Source organism: Eretmochelys imbricata, chromosome 16 (assembly GCF_965152235.1).
Source record: "Eretmochelys imbricata isolate rEreImb1 chromosome 16, rEreImb1.hap1, whole genome shotgun sequence".
NCBI lineage: Eukaryota > Metazoa > Chordata > Testudines > Cheloniidae > Eretmochelys > Eretmochelys imbricata.
Genome location: NC_135587.1, coordinates 25,004,754 through 25,025,564, shown reverse-complemented (window position 1 = coordinate 25,025,564; position 20,811 = coordinate 25,004,754). Strand labels below are relative to the sequence as shown.

The following is a 20,811-nucleotide window of genomic DNA, read 5'->3' as shown; positions in this document are numbered from 1 at the left end:
TGCTGTTGGCAGGAAGGTCCCTACTTTAGAGACGTGGAGACTGACATGCAGAGGGGTAAGTGACGTGGTCAGAGCACAGAGCGAGTGAGTCAGGAGTAGAACCCAGGAGTGCTGACATCCTGTTTGCTGTCCCAGCCACCAGACGACTCTCCCCTCCCCTCGCTCAGCCATATGCCACGTGAACTCATGCAAAGCGAGAGCCACTGGGCATGCATTATGGCACATAGCACACAACTGGTTTCAGAGACTCTCTCCTCCCATCTCCTCCACAACACAGCACAGAGAGAGGAATCAAGTATCAGCACATCACCCCAGGACCATAGCAAGTCAAGCTCAAACCCAGATTTCATAACGTATTTGGTTGGCTGTGATGGGAGGGGGAGGCAAAGGAGTGAGTCTTGGGTGATAAATTCTGCAGGATGCCATTTGGGCAGGGAGCTGGGAAGAGAAGAGTGGGCTGTTCTGAAAGTGCCCCATGATTTTTAAGAGGCCAGAGACCCTGCACATCTTTGCCTAGACGCACTGTTAAAAAAAAGACCCCCTGGTTAGGAGGTTGAGGTAGACCACTTGCTAGAGGGGTTTTCAGTTTGGTAGCTGGACCAAAACATTTTTAAAAATTTCCCTCAGGTCGACTCAAACCAATTTTTTTTTTAAATTTTTCGGCAGAATGAAAGTTAAAAATAAAAAGTTAATTTCAGTCTGAAACACATATTTTGTTTAGTTTTTGAGGTTTTTTAAACTTTTAAAAAGTATTAAATAAAACTTAGTGAAATTCCAAAACTAAACATCTTTCCAAAACTAAAAGGTGAAACATTTTGTTTTGGAAATGCCAAAATGAACCGTTCCCACATTTCGGACTTTGTGTTTGGTTCTTTGACCAAAACAGTTCGCTGATGTTGATCCAAATTTGTAAATGGTTTCGGCCAATCTGAACCTGCATTTATCAGTGAAAAAATAATTTGTATAAAATGTTTTGCCCAGCTCTAGTTTTAACCCCTAAACCTGCCAGAAGCTCCTACCCCAGCTCCCCGCTACAAGGCAGAGGTCCCCCTGCAAGTCTGGTAGGTGGAGAATGGAGGGACGGAGGGGAGGGAGGGGGCAGTGTGAGATGCACTTTAACGGTAGAAGAGCTGCATGTGGCTTGCGAGCCACAGTTTGGCCACCCCGGTTTTACACTGTAGTCAAGTCACCTTTTGACCTTCTCTTTGTTAAGCTAAATAGATAATGCTCACGTTTCCTAATCCTTTAATCATTCTCATGGCTCTTCTCTGAACCCTCTCCAATGTATCACCATCCTGCTTGAATTGTGGACACCAGAACTGGACAAAGGATTCTATCACATCAGTGCCAAATACAGAGGTAATATAACCTCCTTACTCCTACTTGAGATTCCCCTGTTTGTACATCCAAGGATTGAATTAGTCCTTTTGTTCACTGAGTCACACTGGGAGCTCACATTCAGCTGATTATTCACCATAACCCCAAAGTCTTTTTCAGAGTCACTGCTTCCCGGCTAGAGTCACCCATCTTGTAAGTCTGGCCTGCATTCTTTGTTCCTGGTTGTATAACTTTATATTGGCTTTATTAAAACACACAGTAAGGCCCAGCTTGACAAAGCCATGGCTGGGATGATTTAGTTGGCATTGGTCCTGCTTTGAGCAGGGGGTTGGACTAGATGATCACTTGAGGTCTCTTCCAACCCTAATCTTCTATGATTCTATGATTGTTTGCTTGTGACCATCTTAACAAGCGATCCAGACCTGTCCTCTTCGTTATTTTCCACTCCCCTTTTTTATGTCACCTGCTAACTTTATTGGTGATGATTTTATGTTTTCTTCCAGGGCCTTGATAAAAATGTTAAATAGCACAGGACCAAGAGCCTGTGGGACCCGACTAGAAACACACCCAAACAATGATGATTTACAATTACATTTTGAGAGCTATTAGTTAGCCAGTTTTTAAATCCATTTAATGTGTGCCATGTCAATTTCATATCATTCTAGTTTTTTAATCAAAGTGTCAGCATGGTACCAAGTCAAATGCCGTATAGAAGTCTAAAAATATTTCATCAGCACTCTTACCGTTATCAGCCAAACTTGTAATCTCATCAGAAAAAGATATCAAGTTAATTTGACAAGATCTGTTTTCCATTAAGCCATTAATTATATACCTCTTTTAATTCTTTATTAATTGAGCCACATATCAGCCACTCCACTACCTTGCCTGGGAAAACAATGTCAGACTGACAGGACTGTAAATACCCAGGTCATCCTGTTTATCCTTTTTAAAAATTAGTACAACATTAGCTTTCTTCAGGTCTTGTGGAACTTCCCCAGTGTTCCAAAACTTACTGAAAAATCAGCATTAACAGTCCAGCGACTGCCTTAGCCAGCTCTTTTAAAACTCTTAGATCCAAGTAATCCAGACATACGGATTTTACAATGTCTAACTTCAGTCATGGCTGTTTAACATCCTCCTCAGATACTATTGGAATGGAAACAGTGTTATCATATGATGTGACTACATCATTTGTTTTTTCCCCAAATAAAGAACAGAAATATTTATTGAACACTTCTGCCTTTTTTGCATTATTATAGATAATTCTATCTTTTCCATCTAGTAATGGACTAATACCATTGTTAGGATTCTTTTTTTCCTAAGATACTTTAAAAATTCCTTATTCGCTTTATAGTCATAGAGTTCTCCTTGTGTCCCTTTGCTTCCCTTATCAGTTTTCTATAATTCCTAGCTTCTGATTTATATTAAAAATGGTCATCTGCCCTTTTCTTTCATTCATTATATATTATGTTTCTATTTTTATAGCTGCTTTCACCTCCCCTCTAATTTAGGTCTTTTTTAAATCCATACAGCCTTCTTCCTCAATTATGGGGGATTGTGGCTTTTTGGGCATCTAGTAAAGTGTTCTTAAACAATTCCCAATTATTATTAATATTTTTCTGATTAAATTCTTCCTTGGAGCTGATTTAGCTCATAATTGCTTTTAGCTTTGTGAAATTGGCCTTTTTAAAGCACCAAGTATATCTGTCACCGGTCTGGACTTTATTCTGTTTGCACATTACAAATGTGATCAAGTCATGATCACTTGTACCTAAGTGACTATTAATTTTTAGTTCTATGATCAGTTCCTCTTCATCTGTCAAGATGAGGTCTAACACGGACCTCCCCTGTGTTGGATGTAGCACTTTTTGAGTTAGGAAATTATCATCTCTATTATTTAGAAATTCCAAGGATGTTTTAGTCCTGGTAGCATGAGACAATCGTTTTACATTCAGGGAGGCCTCCGTGTGTGCACCACTACCAGAACGTTTACAGACTGTCACCGTAATAAGGTATGTTGTCCAGTCAAGCATCTCAAAGTGTTCAGCCTCAGTGAATTTAGCCTCAATCCCCCCACCCCACCGAAGCATTATTGTTACTAACCCTATTTTATGGATGGGGCAACTGAGGCATAGAAAGGTATAGAGACTATTCAGCACCACAAAAGGAGTCTGGGATAGTAATGTCAATGGAAGCCACGGCTCATGACTCCCAGGCCTGGACCAACCACAGGACTATCCTTCCTGGCTCCTAGGTCAATAAAGACAAAGGCTGCTATTTGGTGTTATATAAAACACTCCCTCATAAGGCAGTCACCTTTACCCACCGTTCTGGCATTTACCATCTCTGACCATATTTGAAACCATGACTGAGCATGGAAGCCATTGTCGGTGGCCAGCCAGTCTTCTAAGTAATACGCTAAGGGCAGCAGTTAACACAGCATGGCAGCCTGTAACACTGCTCGTCAGTGGCTTGTTTTCTTCCTCCACTGACTGGTTAGGAGAATGATTAGGTGGATTTGGCATTGACATGTGAACTAACCTTGAAGACAGATCTGAATTTCCACAGACAAACAGAACACAAGTCAACAACAACAAAAAGTTGTCTGCTACCACATTGCTACATGAATAAACAAATGCACTTTAAACGCAAGTCAAAGGTGATCTGCTGAAGAAATCTTTTTGAATAGGCCAAGCAGCAGAGAGATTGAAAAGTGATGTTATCTCTGCTTTCCCTTTACTCTGTAGCCTTCTGGTCAGGATCCCAACTCCTCCTCCTGGGTAATCTTCTAATTAGAATGACCTTACTTGGCATAGGGGAGAAGGCAAACAAAGACAATATATTCATGAGCTAAACTCTCCGGGCCCCACTGTTTGACTGTACTGCAAGCAAGGGCGCCTCTGCTGTGATTTATGACAAAGTGATTACAAAGATGTTTTTTTAAGAAGAAGACAAAGAAAGAAAGGGGAAAAAATAAGCAGCAGCTTGAATGGAGACTGGAGAGAAAAAAGTAGCTCTGAACTAATATGAATCTTGCCCCTTCAAACACCATTCAGTGCAGCACTCAGCTTCCATCTCACTTCAGCAGTGGAGTTTAATGTGATTCATGATAGATGAACTCTCAAGAAATTTGTCATCCTGAGGATGGCATTTAAAAATGTAGGGATCATCCCCTTCATCCCTGAACTCTCTGCCGTCACTTGAAAATTGTGACCTAACTATGGCTCACAACAATGGACTACAGCACAGTGGCTAGTGTGAAATGAGGATGGAGGATGGCAGACCAGTTCCTGGTGTGCATGACACAACAGCCACGGCTAGGCAACCCTGTTTCTGGTGTAACCGGAGAAGCCAAAGGCTGAATAGGCCACGGAAAGCAAACTCCCCTGGCACCAGCGGGGTGACCCCTTCCAGCCAAGGATGAGGCACATTAGCAGTGCACAATGAGGAAGCGGGTGCTGCAAGTCCTGGGGATAAACAGAGGAGGGCAGCCCCGAGGGCTGTCAGATCTGGCCACGTCCATGAGAGCTAAATGAACACAAGAGCGGAACCCTCACCCCCTGTGCCCGCAGAGACACAACAAGGAACTTGGGGGAGGAGCAGGGGAAATGCTATCCACAGAACAAGGCTGGGGGGAGGCAGGCAGGACAAAGTGAGATTCCCCACCAAGCCCAGGTTCTCCACACTGGCATTCAGGAATGAACAGAAAATTACCACAAGCTCTTCCATAGTGCAGGCCCAGGACAGGGTGTTGGAAGAGGTTAAAATGCACACAGCTGGGAAGGACAGCAGGACTCTGGGGCTCAGCATGGGACCAGAAGCGGGACTCCATGTTTTAATCTGCTTCCCTCCATTTACTTACACAGAGACCATACTCTTTAATTCTGACCGTTCTGAAGGGTTTTGTCCCAGTTGGGAAATAGGTTTGTTTTAATCTTACATCTAATGTGGATTTAAAGAGTGCTGGTGCTGTTCTCTGCCCACCTCTGAGCTACACCTTTACAGGAGTGAGGTTGGAAGGAGACAAGAAGCATTGACACTATATTTAATTACAGACGACAGGCCTCCTGTCAACCTCCCGACATCCTTAATAGCAGAAACATGGAGAGGTGGCCTTTGGCTGGCCTTGGGCCTTCACCATCTGACAGCAAACGGATGTGCGTTAGCAGCACCTCACAGCTGGACAAGCTCCAGCAACAGGCAGAAAATTCATTCAAGCAACTATCCATCTTGCGCACGTGGCAATAATGGCTTCATTTCTGCTACTGGAAACTTGGAGTCATTATTGAAGTGAAACCTGCCAAATATGCCAGAGTTAGGGGCCACAGGCCTCTCCCACCCCACATCACAAAGATGCCATCAGGACCATTTTCTATTTTACAGTAGGAAAAAATTAAATAGACATTGAAAGCCTTTGAATCTCAGTCATCCAAATTTTGGATTCACGATACAGGAGTCAGCCAGGCTGCTCTCTTGGTTTCCAGTGCCTCTGATTTTGGAGTCATCACAGAGCGTTCGTGAAGGAGTTTGTCAAGTGCATACATGAATGTGAAGCGCAGAAGGATGGGAACTGCCATCTGGGGCCATTTCATTGTTATTATTAGAGCTGGGTGACATTATTCATCAAAACCTGCTTGGGCAAAAAATGCAGATTCTGTGAAATCAAAACATTTCACTAATTTATGTCGATTTTGCCAAATTCTTTCAGTAAAAAAACCCATAAGAATTCTTTTAAACAAAGCAAAACGTTGTGTTTGGACATCTTCTCAATGAAATGTTTTGATTTTTCCATTCAAATTGACTTTTCATTTAGAAATTTTCTTTTATTATATTTTTTTAATTTCAACATTAAAAACTACTCAGAATTGAAACAAAATGTTTAATTTCAGATCATTCAACCTGAAAGGTGGAGGTTTATTCTGATTTTTGATTCACCAAAGCAAAACTGTTTTCAATTCAACCTTAAACTATTTTAAATATTATTCTCCCCACCCTCATGCACATTATAGAGCTGATCCAATGCCCACTGAAGTCGATGGGAAGCTTTTTACCAATTTCAATAGGCTCTGTGTCCGCCCCTTCATCCAATTTAATTTAGGCCCAGATTCAGGTAAGTATCACTATTTGGCACAGCACTGTGTGTTTAAAATTAGGAACATGCTCAAATATCTTCCAGAACTGGAGGTCTTAGGGCCTGAAGAAAGCCCATTAAAATCAGCGGGAATCTTTCCATTGACCTCAGTGAGGTTTGTGTTACGTCTTTGGTTTGCAAGCTCCCCAGGCTAGAGATCCTGTCTTCTCTCCGTTGGGGAAGGGCCTCTCATCTAATAACAATTAACAGTTGCTGTCTCTTAATAAAGAATTCCTCCCTTTATCCATCCATAATTATTTCTCTGGCCAGCGTCAGGACCAACTGTGCTTCTGTGCTTCTCTGGCTCCATCTACAGCTTCTTTCTTTCCAGGTTTAGTAAGCCTTTTGCACGCCATGTGGCTGACGCTTTGAGACACATTGTGGGCCTGCTGCGTATTCTGTGACTTTACTCTGCTCATGATCTGGGGATCTGCTTTGACGCCAGGGTCATATGAATGGCTATTTCTCAGCTGCACTGAGTCCAGGATTGCAGAGAGCTGCTGGCTGTTACATTTCTAACAGGACTTGGCACCATTCTCTTTCCCAAATTGGGGCTAGGAATGGCCTTAAATTCCCTTAAGGAAACCAACAAACTTGTGATCCCAAGAAACAAAATTAAATATGGTTTTCAAATAAAGTTCGTGGTGTGGTTCCATTCTCTCTTGGGGGACTATTATTATTATTATTAGTTATTTGTACTGCAGAAGTGTTTGGGACTCCTGGTCCGGGACCAGAACCCCGTTGTCCATGGTGCTGTACAAACACAGCAAAGAGTCAGTCCCTGTGGCCTGCAGACCAAGTCTGATCTGTGGCATCCCACAGCCAATGCCCTAGACACTACAGTGCCCGCACACAGTGCTCCACTCTGAGCACAGTGGAGGCTGCCATTTCCACAGGCTGCACTTCCAGACTCAAGACGATGGCAACTGCAATCTATTTGTGGTACAGGTTTCAGAGTAGCAGCTGTGTTAGTCTGTATTCGTAAAAAGAAAAGGAGGACTTGTGGCACCTTAGAGACTGACAAATTTATTTGAGCATGAGCTTTTGTGAGCTACAGCTCACTTCATCGGATGCATTCAGTGGAACCTCAGAGGTGCCAATGAAGATCTGGGCCCATTGCACACAGGCACTGTGCAAACCCATCTTGAGACACGGGCGCTGCCCTGCAGAGCCTACAGACAGCACGAGAGGGGAAGCAGCAGCAGGGGCAGGCGACATGACATTCCCAAGGTCACACAGCAAGTGAACGGCGGAGTCAGGAATAGAATCCAAGGTCTCCTGACTCCCAGCCCAGTACCGCAGCCACTAGACCGCAATGTCTCAGTTACTCCATGTTATGCAAATCAGACCCATCCCTTGTGTTCCTAATGCAGCCCTACTTGGACAAAGTGTGGGCATCTTTGGGATCAGCTGCAGGACCCTTCATGATAAGGTTTTTAAGGATGAAGTGTTTTAGTTCAGAAATGTACTTGATTCCTAATAACCCAGAATGCGAGACATCCAGGAATAATGTCTGTTTAGCCACAGTTAGACACCAGGGAGAGAAGTGCTGGGCCAGACATCTCAGAGGGTTGTATGTGGACCATCCCTGATGAGCACTATTCTTGATGTCAGTGCTGGAGTTCATAGTGTGTGTAGGAGTTAGGCTTGTTTCACTGATGCAAGCTGCAATTAGAATGTCTGCCTCGGAGCTTCATTAAAATGAAACGTTACACAGTAGTAAATTCTCCGGTAAATGACCAAAACAAAGCTCAGATGAGATATTTTATGAGGATATAAATTTAGAAGAGTCATTCCAAAGCCATGATTTAATGTCAGGAAATCTAATTATGAGAAACAAGATTTAAACGGCAAAACCGTGACACCAGTCAGCCAACCCAGAGATTCAGGGAGTGGGCTGCAGGGAGCGTTAAATAAACACTCTACACAGGGCTGCATTTCACACCTCGTTATTATTTACTTAGGTTCCTCAGATGCTGAACGAGAGCTTGGAAAAGCCCATTGGTTCTCCAGAGGTGACAAATGCCTCTGGACATTAGAACAGAGATGGGACTTAACTACCCAAGGTACATATCCCACTGCACTTATCCTGAAAACACCTCCCATTCTGGAGGAAACAGCTAGCTAGTCTAGTCTGAAGAATTCCCTGTGTACTGTCTCTCTAGCACGGTAACCCTACCAGTATGACAGCGTGAGACCTGGGCTGGAACAGTTGGTGCCTAGCACCAGCTGGCTGGGCACAGTCTTCCTGTGTGATCACAAGTCTCTCTGTGTTTTAGTTTCTCACCCGTACAATGGGAATCACAGCACTTACCTATTTCATGGGGTTAGAGGCTCAGATTCCATGGCAATAGATACCATATAACTACCAAGATAAAGGACTTGAAATAATTTCATTTCACTAAAGCTGTATTTTGCCAGGACTTTAAAACAAACACAAGGCAGTACTACTGCACCCAACGCACTGTCCAGAAGCTGGGATTGGATGACAAGGGACGGATCACTCAATAATTGCCCTGCTCTGTTCTTTCCTTCTGAAGCATTTGGCATTGGCCACTGTCAGAAGACAGGGGACTGGGCTAGATGGACCATTGGTCTGACCCTGTATGGCTGCTCTTATGTTCTTAAACTGATGATCTATTATATGGATGATGAGAAACCATCACAGTAGTCTAAAAGCTGCCCATAAAATGTCAGATCTCCAAACCTGGCTTCCATTTTTTACAGGTGTAATTTTGCAAATGCAACAGATTTTAAGGAAAAGCACAAATAAATTATGGATGAAAAAGTGTGCTCCCAAATCCACATACCTGGTTTGAAAATTAGGCCTTAATAATGACTTAGTCCTCCTTCTGCAGGTTTTCTGATGACTGTGGTTCAAATGCATAGAACAGGTCAATGGAGATGGGTACTCTGATTGTAATTTAATGCACCATACGGCAAAGGCACTGAGAGCCATGGATCGGCCCCTTTTTAGTTAAATTGTGTGAGTCACACCAGGTAAATAAATAGGTAAAGCTGTTGGTTTGGAATAATACAATTAAGTGCAGCAAGGAATATAAAACTTTGTTCAACTCCAGTTCAAGATTTTATCAAAATGCAATTAACCACCAGGCTTTTGTGTGTTTTACCAGAACTCGAATACTCTGGTGATAAGCATGGTGTAAGAACCTGGAGAGAACAGAACTGAAACAGCCCGAAACAAAAGAACTCTATGTGGGGTGGGTGAGATATTAGGAAGCAAAAGGCATTGCACCAGCCAGCGTGCGGGTGGGTTTCTGCCTTCTGCAAGAAATCTGCTGCTCACTGCACCAACTGAGTCCCCGTGCCCCCGGTAACAGGGCAATGGCCTCGGTTCCCAGCTGTCTGTTCAGAACTGCTTCATGCTGCAGCAATGTGCTCTGGGGGTATGCACACACCTCCCAGCTGCAAGCCCCATTCATGTATTTCTAGTGTCAAGACACTGCAAAAGAATCATCAGCTGGAAATTTATGCCACTAACCACATTTCATTTTAACCCCCACCCGCCGAGCCCAGGACCCTCAGGACATTGGGGTGTCTGTCTCCACTCAGAAAGGGAGATTCCTTTGCTCTCTGATGGTGTCTTTACCTACACTGCGCTGAGACAGAACCCTGAGGAGACCTACTGAGAGTTTTAATCTTGCTTACCAAGGGACTAAGTTCCTTAGGCTTTTTCTTGCTGGAGAGTGTCCATTCCCCATGGTGCCTTCTCATGCCCCCTCACCCACAGCATGCCAGTTCTTAGACGGGACTGGAGAAGCCCGGTCGTTCATTCAGTGCCTGACAGACGCTAGTAACCTCAGCCAGGGGGCTCTGACTCTGAAAACCCTTGGTGCTCCAAGCTTCCCAGTCACCTGGGTGGGGCCTTACCTGGAGGGAGTTCAGCACAATGAAGACATGAGCCCAGATGATGCTGAGGTGAACCAGGACCCCACACACCCACGTCAGGCCCAGGACTGGCAGCAGCACCAAGATGGGCTTGGCCATGGCCCTGTTAGAAAAAGAAACTCAAAGTGACTTGAGCTCATGGCAAATCTCCCTCATTTGGGAATGGGGGAAACATAGGAGAGCAGGTGAAGCAGAGGCTCTGCCAGTCCCGTCCCTGCCCTGCCTCTTAGCAGCATCCATCTACCACTTCTCTGGCTGCATCTCCATCCTGCTCTGCAGGCATCCTTGGGTCACAGTACTCCCTGCTATTTTCTCCGGTAGGCTGCAGCTCCCGCCAGGGACCTGGGAGCAAAGCCCTCTCCAGCATCCAGTCTTGCTCTCTCCCTGGCTTCACCTCGGGGCATGACTAGAGGGTTTTGCCCTTGTCCTGCAAAATAAAACAGCTTTTCGCTTTGATCTTATTGCTGGGCCTTTCTGCGGTTAAAGGCAATGTGACAGACAACAGCTCTGGAAAGACACCTTAGTTTGAGGGGACATTGGCTGATGCTCTGATGTTTAGATTCTTCCATTTCGCTGCTGTGGGGACACCCTGTGCACTACAGAGATCTCCTCCCCTGGAGCATTAGGCTGTCCTCCGGGGCAGGGGCAGGGAATTGCCTTCTGCAAGGCAGCACAAATGGCTCCCCCCAGTAGCTAAGCTGTGTGCAGCGATCTGACATGGCAAGAGGGAGGGGCCAGGAGAAGAGGTTGTGAAATGCTTTGAAAACATAATGTAGCCACCCCAGAAAGCCAGAGGAAAAATGCCGCATGCTTTATCTCCCAACCCCCGATCAGCCACCCCTGTTCTGTATTTATAATTACAAGTGAGCTATAAGGGAACTCTTTGACATCATTAGACACAAGAAAGCAGCCAATCTCCCCCTGCTCGCCATTGCCAAGAGGGCTTCTGTATTTGTTTTATTAGCATGTGTGTGTCATCCTGCCCTCCAACACCACCCTATCTCTGTGCTTCTGTAAATTTAGTAAAAATTATTTAGGCAACTAGAGGAACAATGTGTGTCTAGCAATGGTGACTGGCGCCGGCAAACAACAATAAAGATTCATAAGGAGTGATAAAGTAACAGCTTGAACAGCAGTTTTTAAAATCTCTTTGAATTAACTGATTACTGGAATCCATGTTCCATATCCTTCCCCATGCATGTCACCAAAACCAAAGCCAACTCTCCAGACAGGCACTTATATGGACTTAGTGCTATAGTATTTGAGAGCCCTCCCCTAAGTCCTTAGGGATTTATCTTAACAATTCCCCTGTATTATCCCTATTTAACATATGGGGAAACTGAGGCACAGAGCAAGAAAGTGACGTGCCCAAACTCACTCAGGAGGACTGTGGAGGAGCTAAACAGAAACCAGATCTCCCAAATCTCAGTCCAGTTTTTTTAACCACAGTACCTTCTTCCCTGCCAGTCCAAGTTTCTGGTGTTCCATAGGGTTTATGCAGTGCACACAACTCATGAACAGAACAGCCGTGGCTGCTGACTGTGCCCATATAAATTTTGTGCTCCTGAGGACTGACAGACAGATTACAGGGCACCCAGGAGAAACCAGGAGGAGTTTGCAAGAGCAAAGGCAGGCCAGTTTCACTCCTGCCCCAGTCTGATTTCCCTTCCTAATTTTTGGGTACCAAACTGAACCTCAAAGCTTTCAAGTTTCATCCATCAGCAAAATAAGATATCACATAAATCTCATTGAAATCCATTAAGACCCAAATGGCTGGAAGGAACTTTGTTTCTGTGGTAAATATCTGCAGAATAACAGTGAATTCAAATGCTGAATGATGGATGTGACTGAAACACATGACTTCAGGACTTCAAACTGGACCTACCATCAAAGTGCTAGAATCTGGTGGGGAATCTTCTTCATCTGCTAAGCTTCAGGGGTGAGAAATGTTTAAAACCCAAAGAAAAAGATGCTGGGAGAGTCAAAAATGCTCGAGGAAGATGCCCAAATCCCATAAAATTGGATGTCTAATGCCCTTAGACTCCTTGGGCATCCCAGACAGAGCTACCATGACTGCCTGGATTAAGGTTTGATAAGGTGTTTATGTTCCAGCAGCTGAACCAGTCTGGCAGCACTGGTAGAAGAACTTGCTTAAGGAACACGGGGCTCAGTTCTGCTGGCACTGGCGTCAATTAGAATTTAACCCTGTTGAAGTCAACAATTTACAATCCAACCCGTTGTTCCCAGGATGCATCTCTGATGCTAGCAGCCAGGCATACCATAAAGTACAATAAAATGAATGGTGTGGAGAAAATGAATCAGGAAGTGTTATTTACACCTTCACATAACATAAGAACCAGGGGTCACCCAATAAAATTAAGACAGCAAGTTTAAAACAAACATAAGGAAGTACTTCTTCACCCAATACACAGTCAACTTGTGGAACTCATTGCCAGGGGATATTATGAAGGCCAAAAGTACAAGTGGGTTCAAAAACAATTAGACAAATTCAGAGGTCCGTCAATGGCTATTAGGCAAGACAGTCAGGGATTCAACCCCCATGCTCTGTGTGTCCCTAAACATCTGACTGCCAGAAGCTGGGACTGGACAACAGGCGATGGATCACTTGAGAATTGCTCTGTTCTGTTCATTCCCTCTGAAGCATCTGGCACTAGCCACTGTTGGAAGGCAAGATACTGGGCTAGATGGACCATTGTCGTGACCCGGTATGACCACTCTTATGTTCTTACCCTTTGATTTCAATGGGAACTGCGGGTGCTCCCCACCTGAGTCACTTTGATTTTGGAGCCTAAATGTGGATTTAAGAGCCTAAGTGTAGGCACCCAGGTATGACAGTGTTGGTCCTACTTCCTGGTGTCCCATTCATCAGAGCATAGATTGCTGACCATAGATTGTTGTACTGCTTCTGAAATACTATACAGATGAAATGCATAATTACTCTGGAGGAGAAAAATCTGGATAGCGTTCCTGCCTTTAGAAACTGCTGTTACTCACAGCATGTGGCCATACGCCAGATCCTTCAGGGACAGAACTCTATCCAAGCCCAATAAAGACTTCACAATGATATCCAAGCACAACTCAATGCAACCATAGGCATGGAAGTCAACTGCTCCCCTGACTCACCATATCTGGATTCCAATCTGTTTCTCCAGGCCGCTGCTGGGGGTCAGCATCTTTGACCTCTTCCGTGCACTGGACACTGTGACCATCACCACCCGGAACAGCACGAAGCTATTTACCTTCAAGTCAGAAAAGAGCCACTAGCTTTGTGCACCAGAACAGGCTTTTGAATTTTTAAATGAGCTCTAATGGGGCAGGTATCTCTGCTGGGGCTTGCATGCAGTTAAGTTTGCATCTTGTAGAATGATCATCTTGTAGAATGATCAGCTTGTGGGATTCTTGAGGCCAGTAAACAGCTCAGAGCTCGATTTGCACAAGCGTAATATTTGCAAAAGTCTCTGTACAGACCCCAGTCCAACAGGTTCATTATTAGATGTCTACTGGCTCTGTTACCTTTGAACATTTCACCTTCCTCCAGCATTGCTTTGTTGTACTATGATGGTGGAGTCATTAAAAGGACACAAATTTTACCATGCTGAATTGGCCCTTTGGACTATCGAGTCCAGCATCCTGGCAGACAGTGGCCAATACTCTATCTACTTATCCATCTTTGTAATGTAACCTCAGCATAGTAACTAGTATCTTCTGCAGAGGTATTAGATGATAGGACTCCCTCCAAATACAATAATACACCTGCCTATCTAACTGTACAGTGCTTCATGCACAACTGCAAACATTGCTTTAGTCATTTAAAGAGCACTTGGCAGGAATTCACCCCATGTACAGGGAGATGTTTGGACCAGAATGGGAATAAATCTCAGACACTATAAACGCCACCATCTTCCTAGATTAGAAAAGATCTTTGTGTAGGATCGTTGATCCCTTTGGCTCTGGCTGACAAAGCTCAGTGCTGCTTTCCTAAAATGAAAAGTAGAAATTGCTTCTATCTGGAATTATACAAAAGGATTTGACGCTTACCATCAGAACAAAGAGAACTGGCCCAACAAACGCCCAGATGATATTGGTCTGAACGTTCAGCCAGCAATGATGGTCTGCCACGTACTTGTTAAATGAAGTTGCCAGAGTCACACCAACAATAACAACTGGCAGGCCTGAAAAAACAGGAAAACTGAGGACAACAAATGCCAAATCTGCCATTAGCTGGTTAGTTGTTTTAAACATATAGGGCCATATCTCCAGCTGGCCTAAATCAGTGTAACCACATTGACCCCAACAGAGCTGCACTGATTTACACTAGCTGGGAATCTGGCCCATGCTGTGTAACAAGACTACATTTTATATCCTACGCACTTTATTCTCTCATTCATAAAACATTCCAAAGCTGTGTCACAACACATGAGCAACTTACTCCTAACAAGCAGTACAATCAAAGACAAACAATGCCAACTATTTTGCCAAGTTGCCTCGTATCCTACCCACTATCTGAATTTGGCGTCTGTCTCTCAGCATAGTCACACAAACACCAGACACTCTTACCTGAACCCCAGTATAGTCACATAAATCGCACGGCCCTCATCCATTTATTCCAATAAATGCATTTCTTTCCAGCCAGAACTATTTTCAGGTTTCTAGAACCACCTGCCCTGTTCAGTGACGCTCTCTGATAGCAGTGAATCAGCAGAGTCTTCCTCTGCAAATACTTTGTGTTAATAAAACAAAAGGTTACAAAATAAACGAGACACTTGGCTAAAATTCCAGCATCCGCTAGTTTACATTTAAAGGTGGGAGAGAATCGGTGAGTGAGGCTGGTCCCCAATAAACCCCCAGGTGAATGCAAGCTCGTCAGACTTTTGACTCGATATCAGTTACACTGAAATCTTTTCTATGAGGACTTTTAGTCTGAGAGAAATTGATGCACTATGTTCCTGAGAGTAAGACACAGATGGGTTTCCATTTACCCCAGCCAGTCACATAGTAAAACTTCATTCTCCTGTCTTCACTCATGTTGACGGCAACCACTTTGCTCCACAGGAGAAGCCCTTCTACCAGCATCCAAGAAAAGGCTGCCATGAAGAAGAGGTGGAGGAAAGCTGTGACAGCAAAGCACAGTACCTGGGGAAAGAGAAATTTCAGACAGTTCAGTGAGGTGGAGGCAGGAATCTTCTGCCAAACTCTGCATAGTGCAAAGTGAGGAATGACTCCTGAACATGCTGCAGAATATTTGCCCATTCAGGCATTTAAACACAAATGATACCAGGACGATTTCATATAACTATAAAACAAGGACATCCAGACTGTGCTTTGCCCAGCTGAGAGCTACAGAGCACCTTGCACCCAAAGTGCCTGACAAACTGATTTACCAAAAACACCCACAAGGATCACTTCACCCACCATAGAAACGTAACCAGCTCTTAGGTCAAAGGCAGGCCTTGAACACTCACAACAATGCTGTGTACCAGAAGGGAAGGAGAACACTGTCGCTCACTGAAAGTACTGGGACAATTTAAGCAGAGAGGATGAGCCAAACTCATCCCTGGTGTAATTGCCCAGGTCACTAAGTTCAAGAAGCCAGCTGAAGTAAAAGATACTGAGGTAGCTTAGAATGGGCCCAGCACCTCTAGCAGCCCCATGCTCCCCAGTGCTAGGACACTGGTCCAGCGCATTCCTGGGGAGGAAAGCACCACTTCCTACAGCATCCAGATTTTCCTTGGAAGTCTCTCCTGCAAGTACTGACCAGTACAGTCCCTGCTTAACCTATGAGGTCACAGCAGGTGGTGTGATCACAGGCTGGTATTTTATGCCACTTTACATGGCAGACTCTTCCCGCAGGATTCTCTGGGTTAAAAATAAATATAGTTCCAGGAGTGGGGAATGGACTGTTCCTACATATGGTGCAAAGCATATTCCTAAGGGCAGTGTGATCCTGATTATTCCTCAACACAGATTACAGGCAGTCGTTAATAAACGAGACTAGTCTTTTGTCTTAGGGGCTGTAGCCACAATGTCATAGCAAACAAGAAGTCTGGCAGCATCTGTTACCGGGTGAGATGAGATGCCTCCTAGCCTTCTTACCTGGTTGGTTTTGGCCAATTCACTAAACATGAGCAGACCTTCAGCTGCAGCTAAAGCAAAGATCAGATTCTTGTGCACGGTTGTTCTTTCGCTCTTAGGAACGCTGAGGAAGGGGAAATGGAAAACCTTGGTCATTAAAAAGCATGGCTGGATTCGGTGGCAGCTGTGTGCGATTTTCTTACTAGCCACTCGTCAGACCATATGGATTCCACCGTGTGGCCTTTGACCTCTCTGCTGCTCATCACAGAGGTGCAATTCCCAAGAGAGTGGAAAGCATGGGTGAAAAGAGGAAAAATACTTGATGCTCTTGGCAGCACTCTGCCACTCAGGGCTTATTCGGTGCCCACGGGCCCTGGTCAGTGGCACTGTCAGGGCCCCCAAGGCACTGCGGGTTTTATTCCTTATAAATCTTCTCAGTGATCTGTCTCCCCGTTGGTTTGTGGAAATGGTTTTTCCTTTCACAGCAGTTGCAGCAGTGATCTTTCTACAGTCATATTTTAAACAATGAATTCCAGCAGCCTTGCATTCATGAGCACCTGTACACTAACAGCGTGTGCAGCCTCCGCTCACAGTGACACCCACGACAAGCAGTCGGTGTGTGCCCCCAGCCCCTGGGAACAACCCTGTGTGTACAGCTCTGTGCTTCTGGACTACCCCATTAAAAAACAAAGACAAACCCAGCACTGGTGAGCAAGCCTGCAACAACAAACCCGCTCCCCCTACACTCAGCTTTTGAACAGACACAGCCCGCTGGAACAAAATGGCTACAGCTGCATAACAGTACCTAATGTGCATTAAATACCACACACACACACACCAATCTATAATGAATGCTACAAATGTCTAGGTTCTTCTTACCCGACTGCCAGGAATAAAATGAATGTAACAATCAGGGCACAGAAAGAAACTCCACATCCAATAAACGTCAGGGTCTTCAGAGTCAGCTCCTCTTCTGAGCTCCTCTGTTCCAAAACAGATAGAAACACGTACTGTTTGCAGCAGGTTTCAGAGTAACAGCCATGTTAGTCTGTATTCGCAAAAAGAAAAGGAAGACTTGTGGCACCTTAGAGACTAACCAATTTATTTGAGCATAAGCTTTCGTGAGCTACGAAAGCTTATGCTCAAATAAATTGGTTAGTCTCTAAGGTGCCACAAGTATTCCTTTTCTGTTTGCAGCAGTGTGCCCATCACCATGGTCAGACACTCATGCCTGCAGAGTGTGCCCAACCATTTCATGAGATTTTGCTTATTTACCTGCACTTCATACACCTGCAACAGCACTGCAAAGTTGGTGGTGTGGTTGCAGAAGCAGGCTGTGGATTCCAGGTGAGACATTATGATGGAGCAGCCTACAGTGGACCACATTCCCCCGGTGTCTGGGCTAACGTGGAGACAGAGGAAAAAGTACATGGAAATTATCAGTCATCCCAAGGGAAAGTCAAAGCTCCCAGGAGAAATTCACATTCCCAGAGGAAGCAGAATTGTGTTGAGGAGTGATGGGGTATTGAGGACATAGCTCAAGAAGCGGATTTCACACAATACAAACACCCTGCTGGCCAGGATACCTCAGAGATTCAGCAGGAACGGAGACAAGCTGTGTCTAGATGAGGAAAAATAGGCTGTGTTTGAATACGTGTTAACTCATATGGTTTTAAGCAGGATTTTGCATCTCATGTGCACTGTGCAAGTGGTGTTTAGAAACATGTTTGTTGAGCAGGGTATTGCTGAGGGGAGATGAGGACACCCACAACCAGCTAACATATTTATAACCATGACTTGCCCTGTCTACACCAGGCACAAATTCTGCTTCAAACTATATAAACGAACCCATATTAATTACAATTTTTCCAAACACATCCTACATTCCTGCTCCAGACAGGGCCCAAGCCACCCAGCTCTCCCGCATGTCCATGGACTTAGTGGATCCACAAACGTGTGTGCTGTGTTCACAGTTTGCCAGGAAAGGTAAAACTCCCATCGATGTCCACCGAATCAGTTCTGTGCATCGGCCGCAACACACTGAGCCTGTGACATGAACATGGCTTGGGGAAGCAGGGTTCTGCATTCAGATGATTTAATTACAGATCCATAAAACTTCACTGTCCCACTGCCATCACCCCAGTGATGTATAGTAAAATACACACCCCGGTGCCAGGCAGTATTTATGAAGTGTTTGCACCCTGCATTCCTGCAGTGCTATAACTCTCAGCCCAGCCCGTCTTTGTCACAGGCAGGAACCGTAATTAACCAGAGCTTTATGTTTTAGTCTCTCATACGCCATGAAAGGTCACTTGCTTGTGAGTAACTTTTCCAAAGGAAATCATCCCAGGAGAGAACTTAACTGCAGCAGGTCTGGATGTCAGAGCACAGAGAGACCTGGGATTTCTAATGCGGCAGAGGACAGAAACCGATTTAGCTAAAGGCTTGCTTCACCAACAGGTTGGGTTGTCAACCATTTTGCTTCAAGGGGCCAGTGCTCTCAGTGTCACGTCTCTATCCTCGCTGGATCCCTGGTCACAAAGGCAATGGGGGCTTGGAGAACTCTGTTTGCACCAGGCCACTCCCCCGGTGAGCATGTTCTGTACAGCATAAGCTGTGCGAGAAACGCACGAGAGCAGACTGAGCTCACAAACTGGGCACCACACAGGCTAACGGGGTTTACTGAGTAATTCACACACCTCCTGGATCTGCCCTGGATTTAGAGCATCGAGGGGGCTGGGCGTGCTGATTCCTGGCTGTCTGAGGTGTGAAGTTAGTCAGAAAAGCCAGTGCCCCTGTTTTTTGATGACTGTAGACATGTGTTTCAGTCTTGCTTAGGACCTGACCATCCTGAACTCTTACCCCAAAGATGCCAATCCCCAGCACGCCTTCACTGACCCGACAAGCAGTGTACACTCCTGGCCTGCAAGTGGGATGGGGAGAGGGGAACTCCCAGTTCCAGCGATGTCACTTGCGGGGTTGATGGCTTTGCCCAAATCAGTCAGACTCTGGGCCTCAGTTTCTCCATTTTTAAATTGGTCATAACAACAGTTCGTTACTTCCCAACAGCAGCAGTGGGGAAGAGCTGTGCGGGTTCATTGCTGAGCGTTTAGGAAACAAATCAGACGAACGTGACCCAGGAGGCTTCCAGTCCCACCCCCTTGAGAAGAGTGGGAGGACTACGAGTTTGGCCAATGTATTCCCATTGAGACACCTTTAAATGTAGAGGGAGCTCAAACAGGCTTGGACTAAGCAGTAAGGAACCACTGAGCTGTCCACAGTAATGTTAGCACTGTGCCCGCATATCTTCTTTGCAAGACAGGTCTGTTTTTGCCCCATCTCTGCAGGGAGAAGTGAACTCACCCACCGGGTTATTTTATTGGGGGGGGGGAGGGGAAGAGGGAAGCTCAGAAATTGTGAGTTTTAATTGGAAAAAGGCACCTGATGCTGAAGTTCCAGAAAGCGCAGATCGGTTCCACAAGCTTGTCAGGCGGGTCCTGCAGGCAGAGACGGAGAAGAGGCGATCAGACACTCTAGGGCACGCTGCAACTTGACCAATGCGCTAACCCAGGCCTGTTCCCCACATTTGGTTTCTAGTCTCACACCTCCCCTCGGAAGCTGTCTTGGGTCTGAGATGAGTCAGGGGCAAACTTTGGAAATTTTAAATTCAAAGGGAATTTGAGTCCTAGGAGACAGCTCGGCTCAGCCTCCCATGCAGTCCCTGTCTCTGGGCTATGACTCTGCAATGCAGTCTTTGTTTGCTCTTGCTTTCTTCCATCACTGACAGGAGGAGCATTGCCCCAGGGTACCTGGGTGCGGTGCTGCAGGCGATAGCGTACCGATGTGCTGATCTCCTGGTAGTCGCTGCGTAGAACGGATGAAATAATGGCGGAGCCCACCTGTGTGCTCAGATACCTGGGGACAGAGAGAACCTTCACAGCAAGCAGGAGAGCTGAGCAGTGGGGTCATTTCTTAAACTGATGAATAAAATCTTTGGGAAGATCACTGACAAGGAAACAATTATCCCAGGGCGGGGGCCCCACTGCTGAAACAAAGGCAGCCAATGGCTTATCTAGCCTAGTATCCTGTCACCAATGCAAAAGCTTCCAAGAAGGCATTGCCTCTCCATAATGGACCCATAATGGACTCCCCCATGGGGAAGATGCCCTTCTGCCCCGGCTGATGATGATGTGTTGATGTACTTTAGCTAATGTACCTGTCATAAATATAAAGGGAAGGGTAAACCCCTTTGAAATCCCTCCTGGCCAGGGGAAAGCTCCTCTCACCTGTAAAGGGTTAAGAAGCTAAAGGTAACCTCACTGGCACCTGACCAAAATGAC

At 45.3% G+C, this 20,811-nt stretch overlaps 1 protein-coding gene across 2 annotated transcripts in view; it reads right to left on the bottom strand.

The window, feature by feature from the left end:
• ADGRD2 (adhesion G protein-coupled receptor D2) overlaps nucleotides 1–20,811 on the bottom strand; it is a 68,880-nt gene that overhangs the window by 25,516 nt on the left and 22,553 nt on the right. For both annotated transcript variants that reach the window (XM_077835781.1, XM_077835779.1), the window contains 9 exons: nucleotides 20,281–20,386; nucleotides 19,913–19,968; nucleotides 17,747–17,873; nucleotides 17,351–17,454; nucleotides 16,493–16,595; nucleotides 15,379–15,532; nucleotides 14,438–14,571; nucleotides 13,523–13,638; nucleotides 10,361–10,481 (listed from right to left, as the gene is read on the bottom strand). In XM_077835781.1, coding sequence (XP_077691907.1) covers nucleotides 10,361–10,481; nucleotides 13,523–13,638; nucleotides 14,438–14,571; nucleotides 15,379–15,532; nucleotides 16,493–16,595; nucleotides 17,351–17,454; nucleotides 17,747–17,873; nucleotides 19,913–19,968; nucleotides 20,281–20,386 — 1,021 coding nt within the window. The remainder of the gene's footprint in view (nucleotides 1–10,360; nucleotides 10,482–13,522; nucleotides 13,639–14,437; nucleotides 14,572–15,378; nucleotides 15,533–16,492; nucleotides 16,596–17,350; nucleotides 17,455–17,746; nucleotides 17,874–19,912; nucleotides 19,969–20,280; nucleotides 20,387–20,811) is intronic.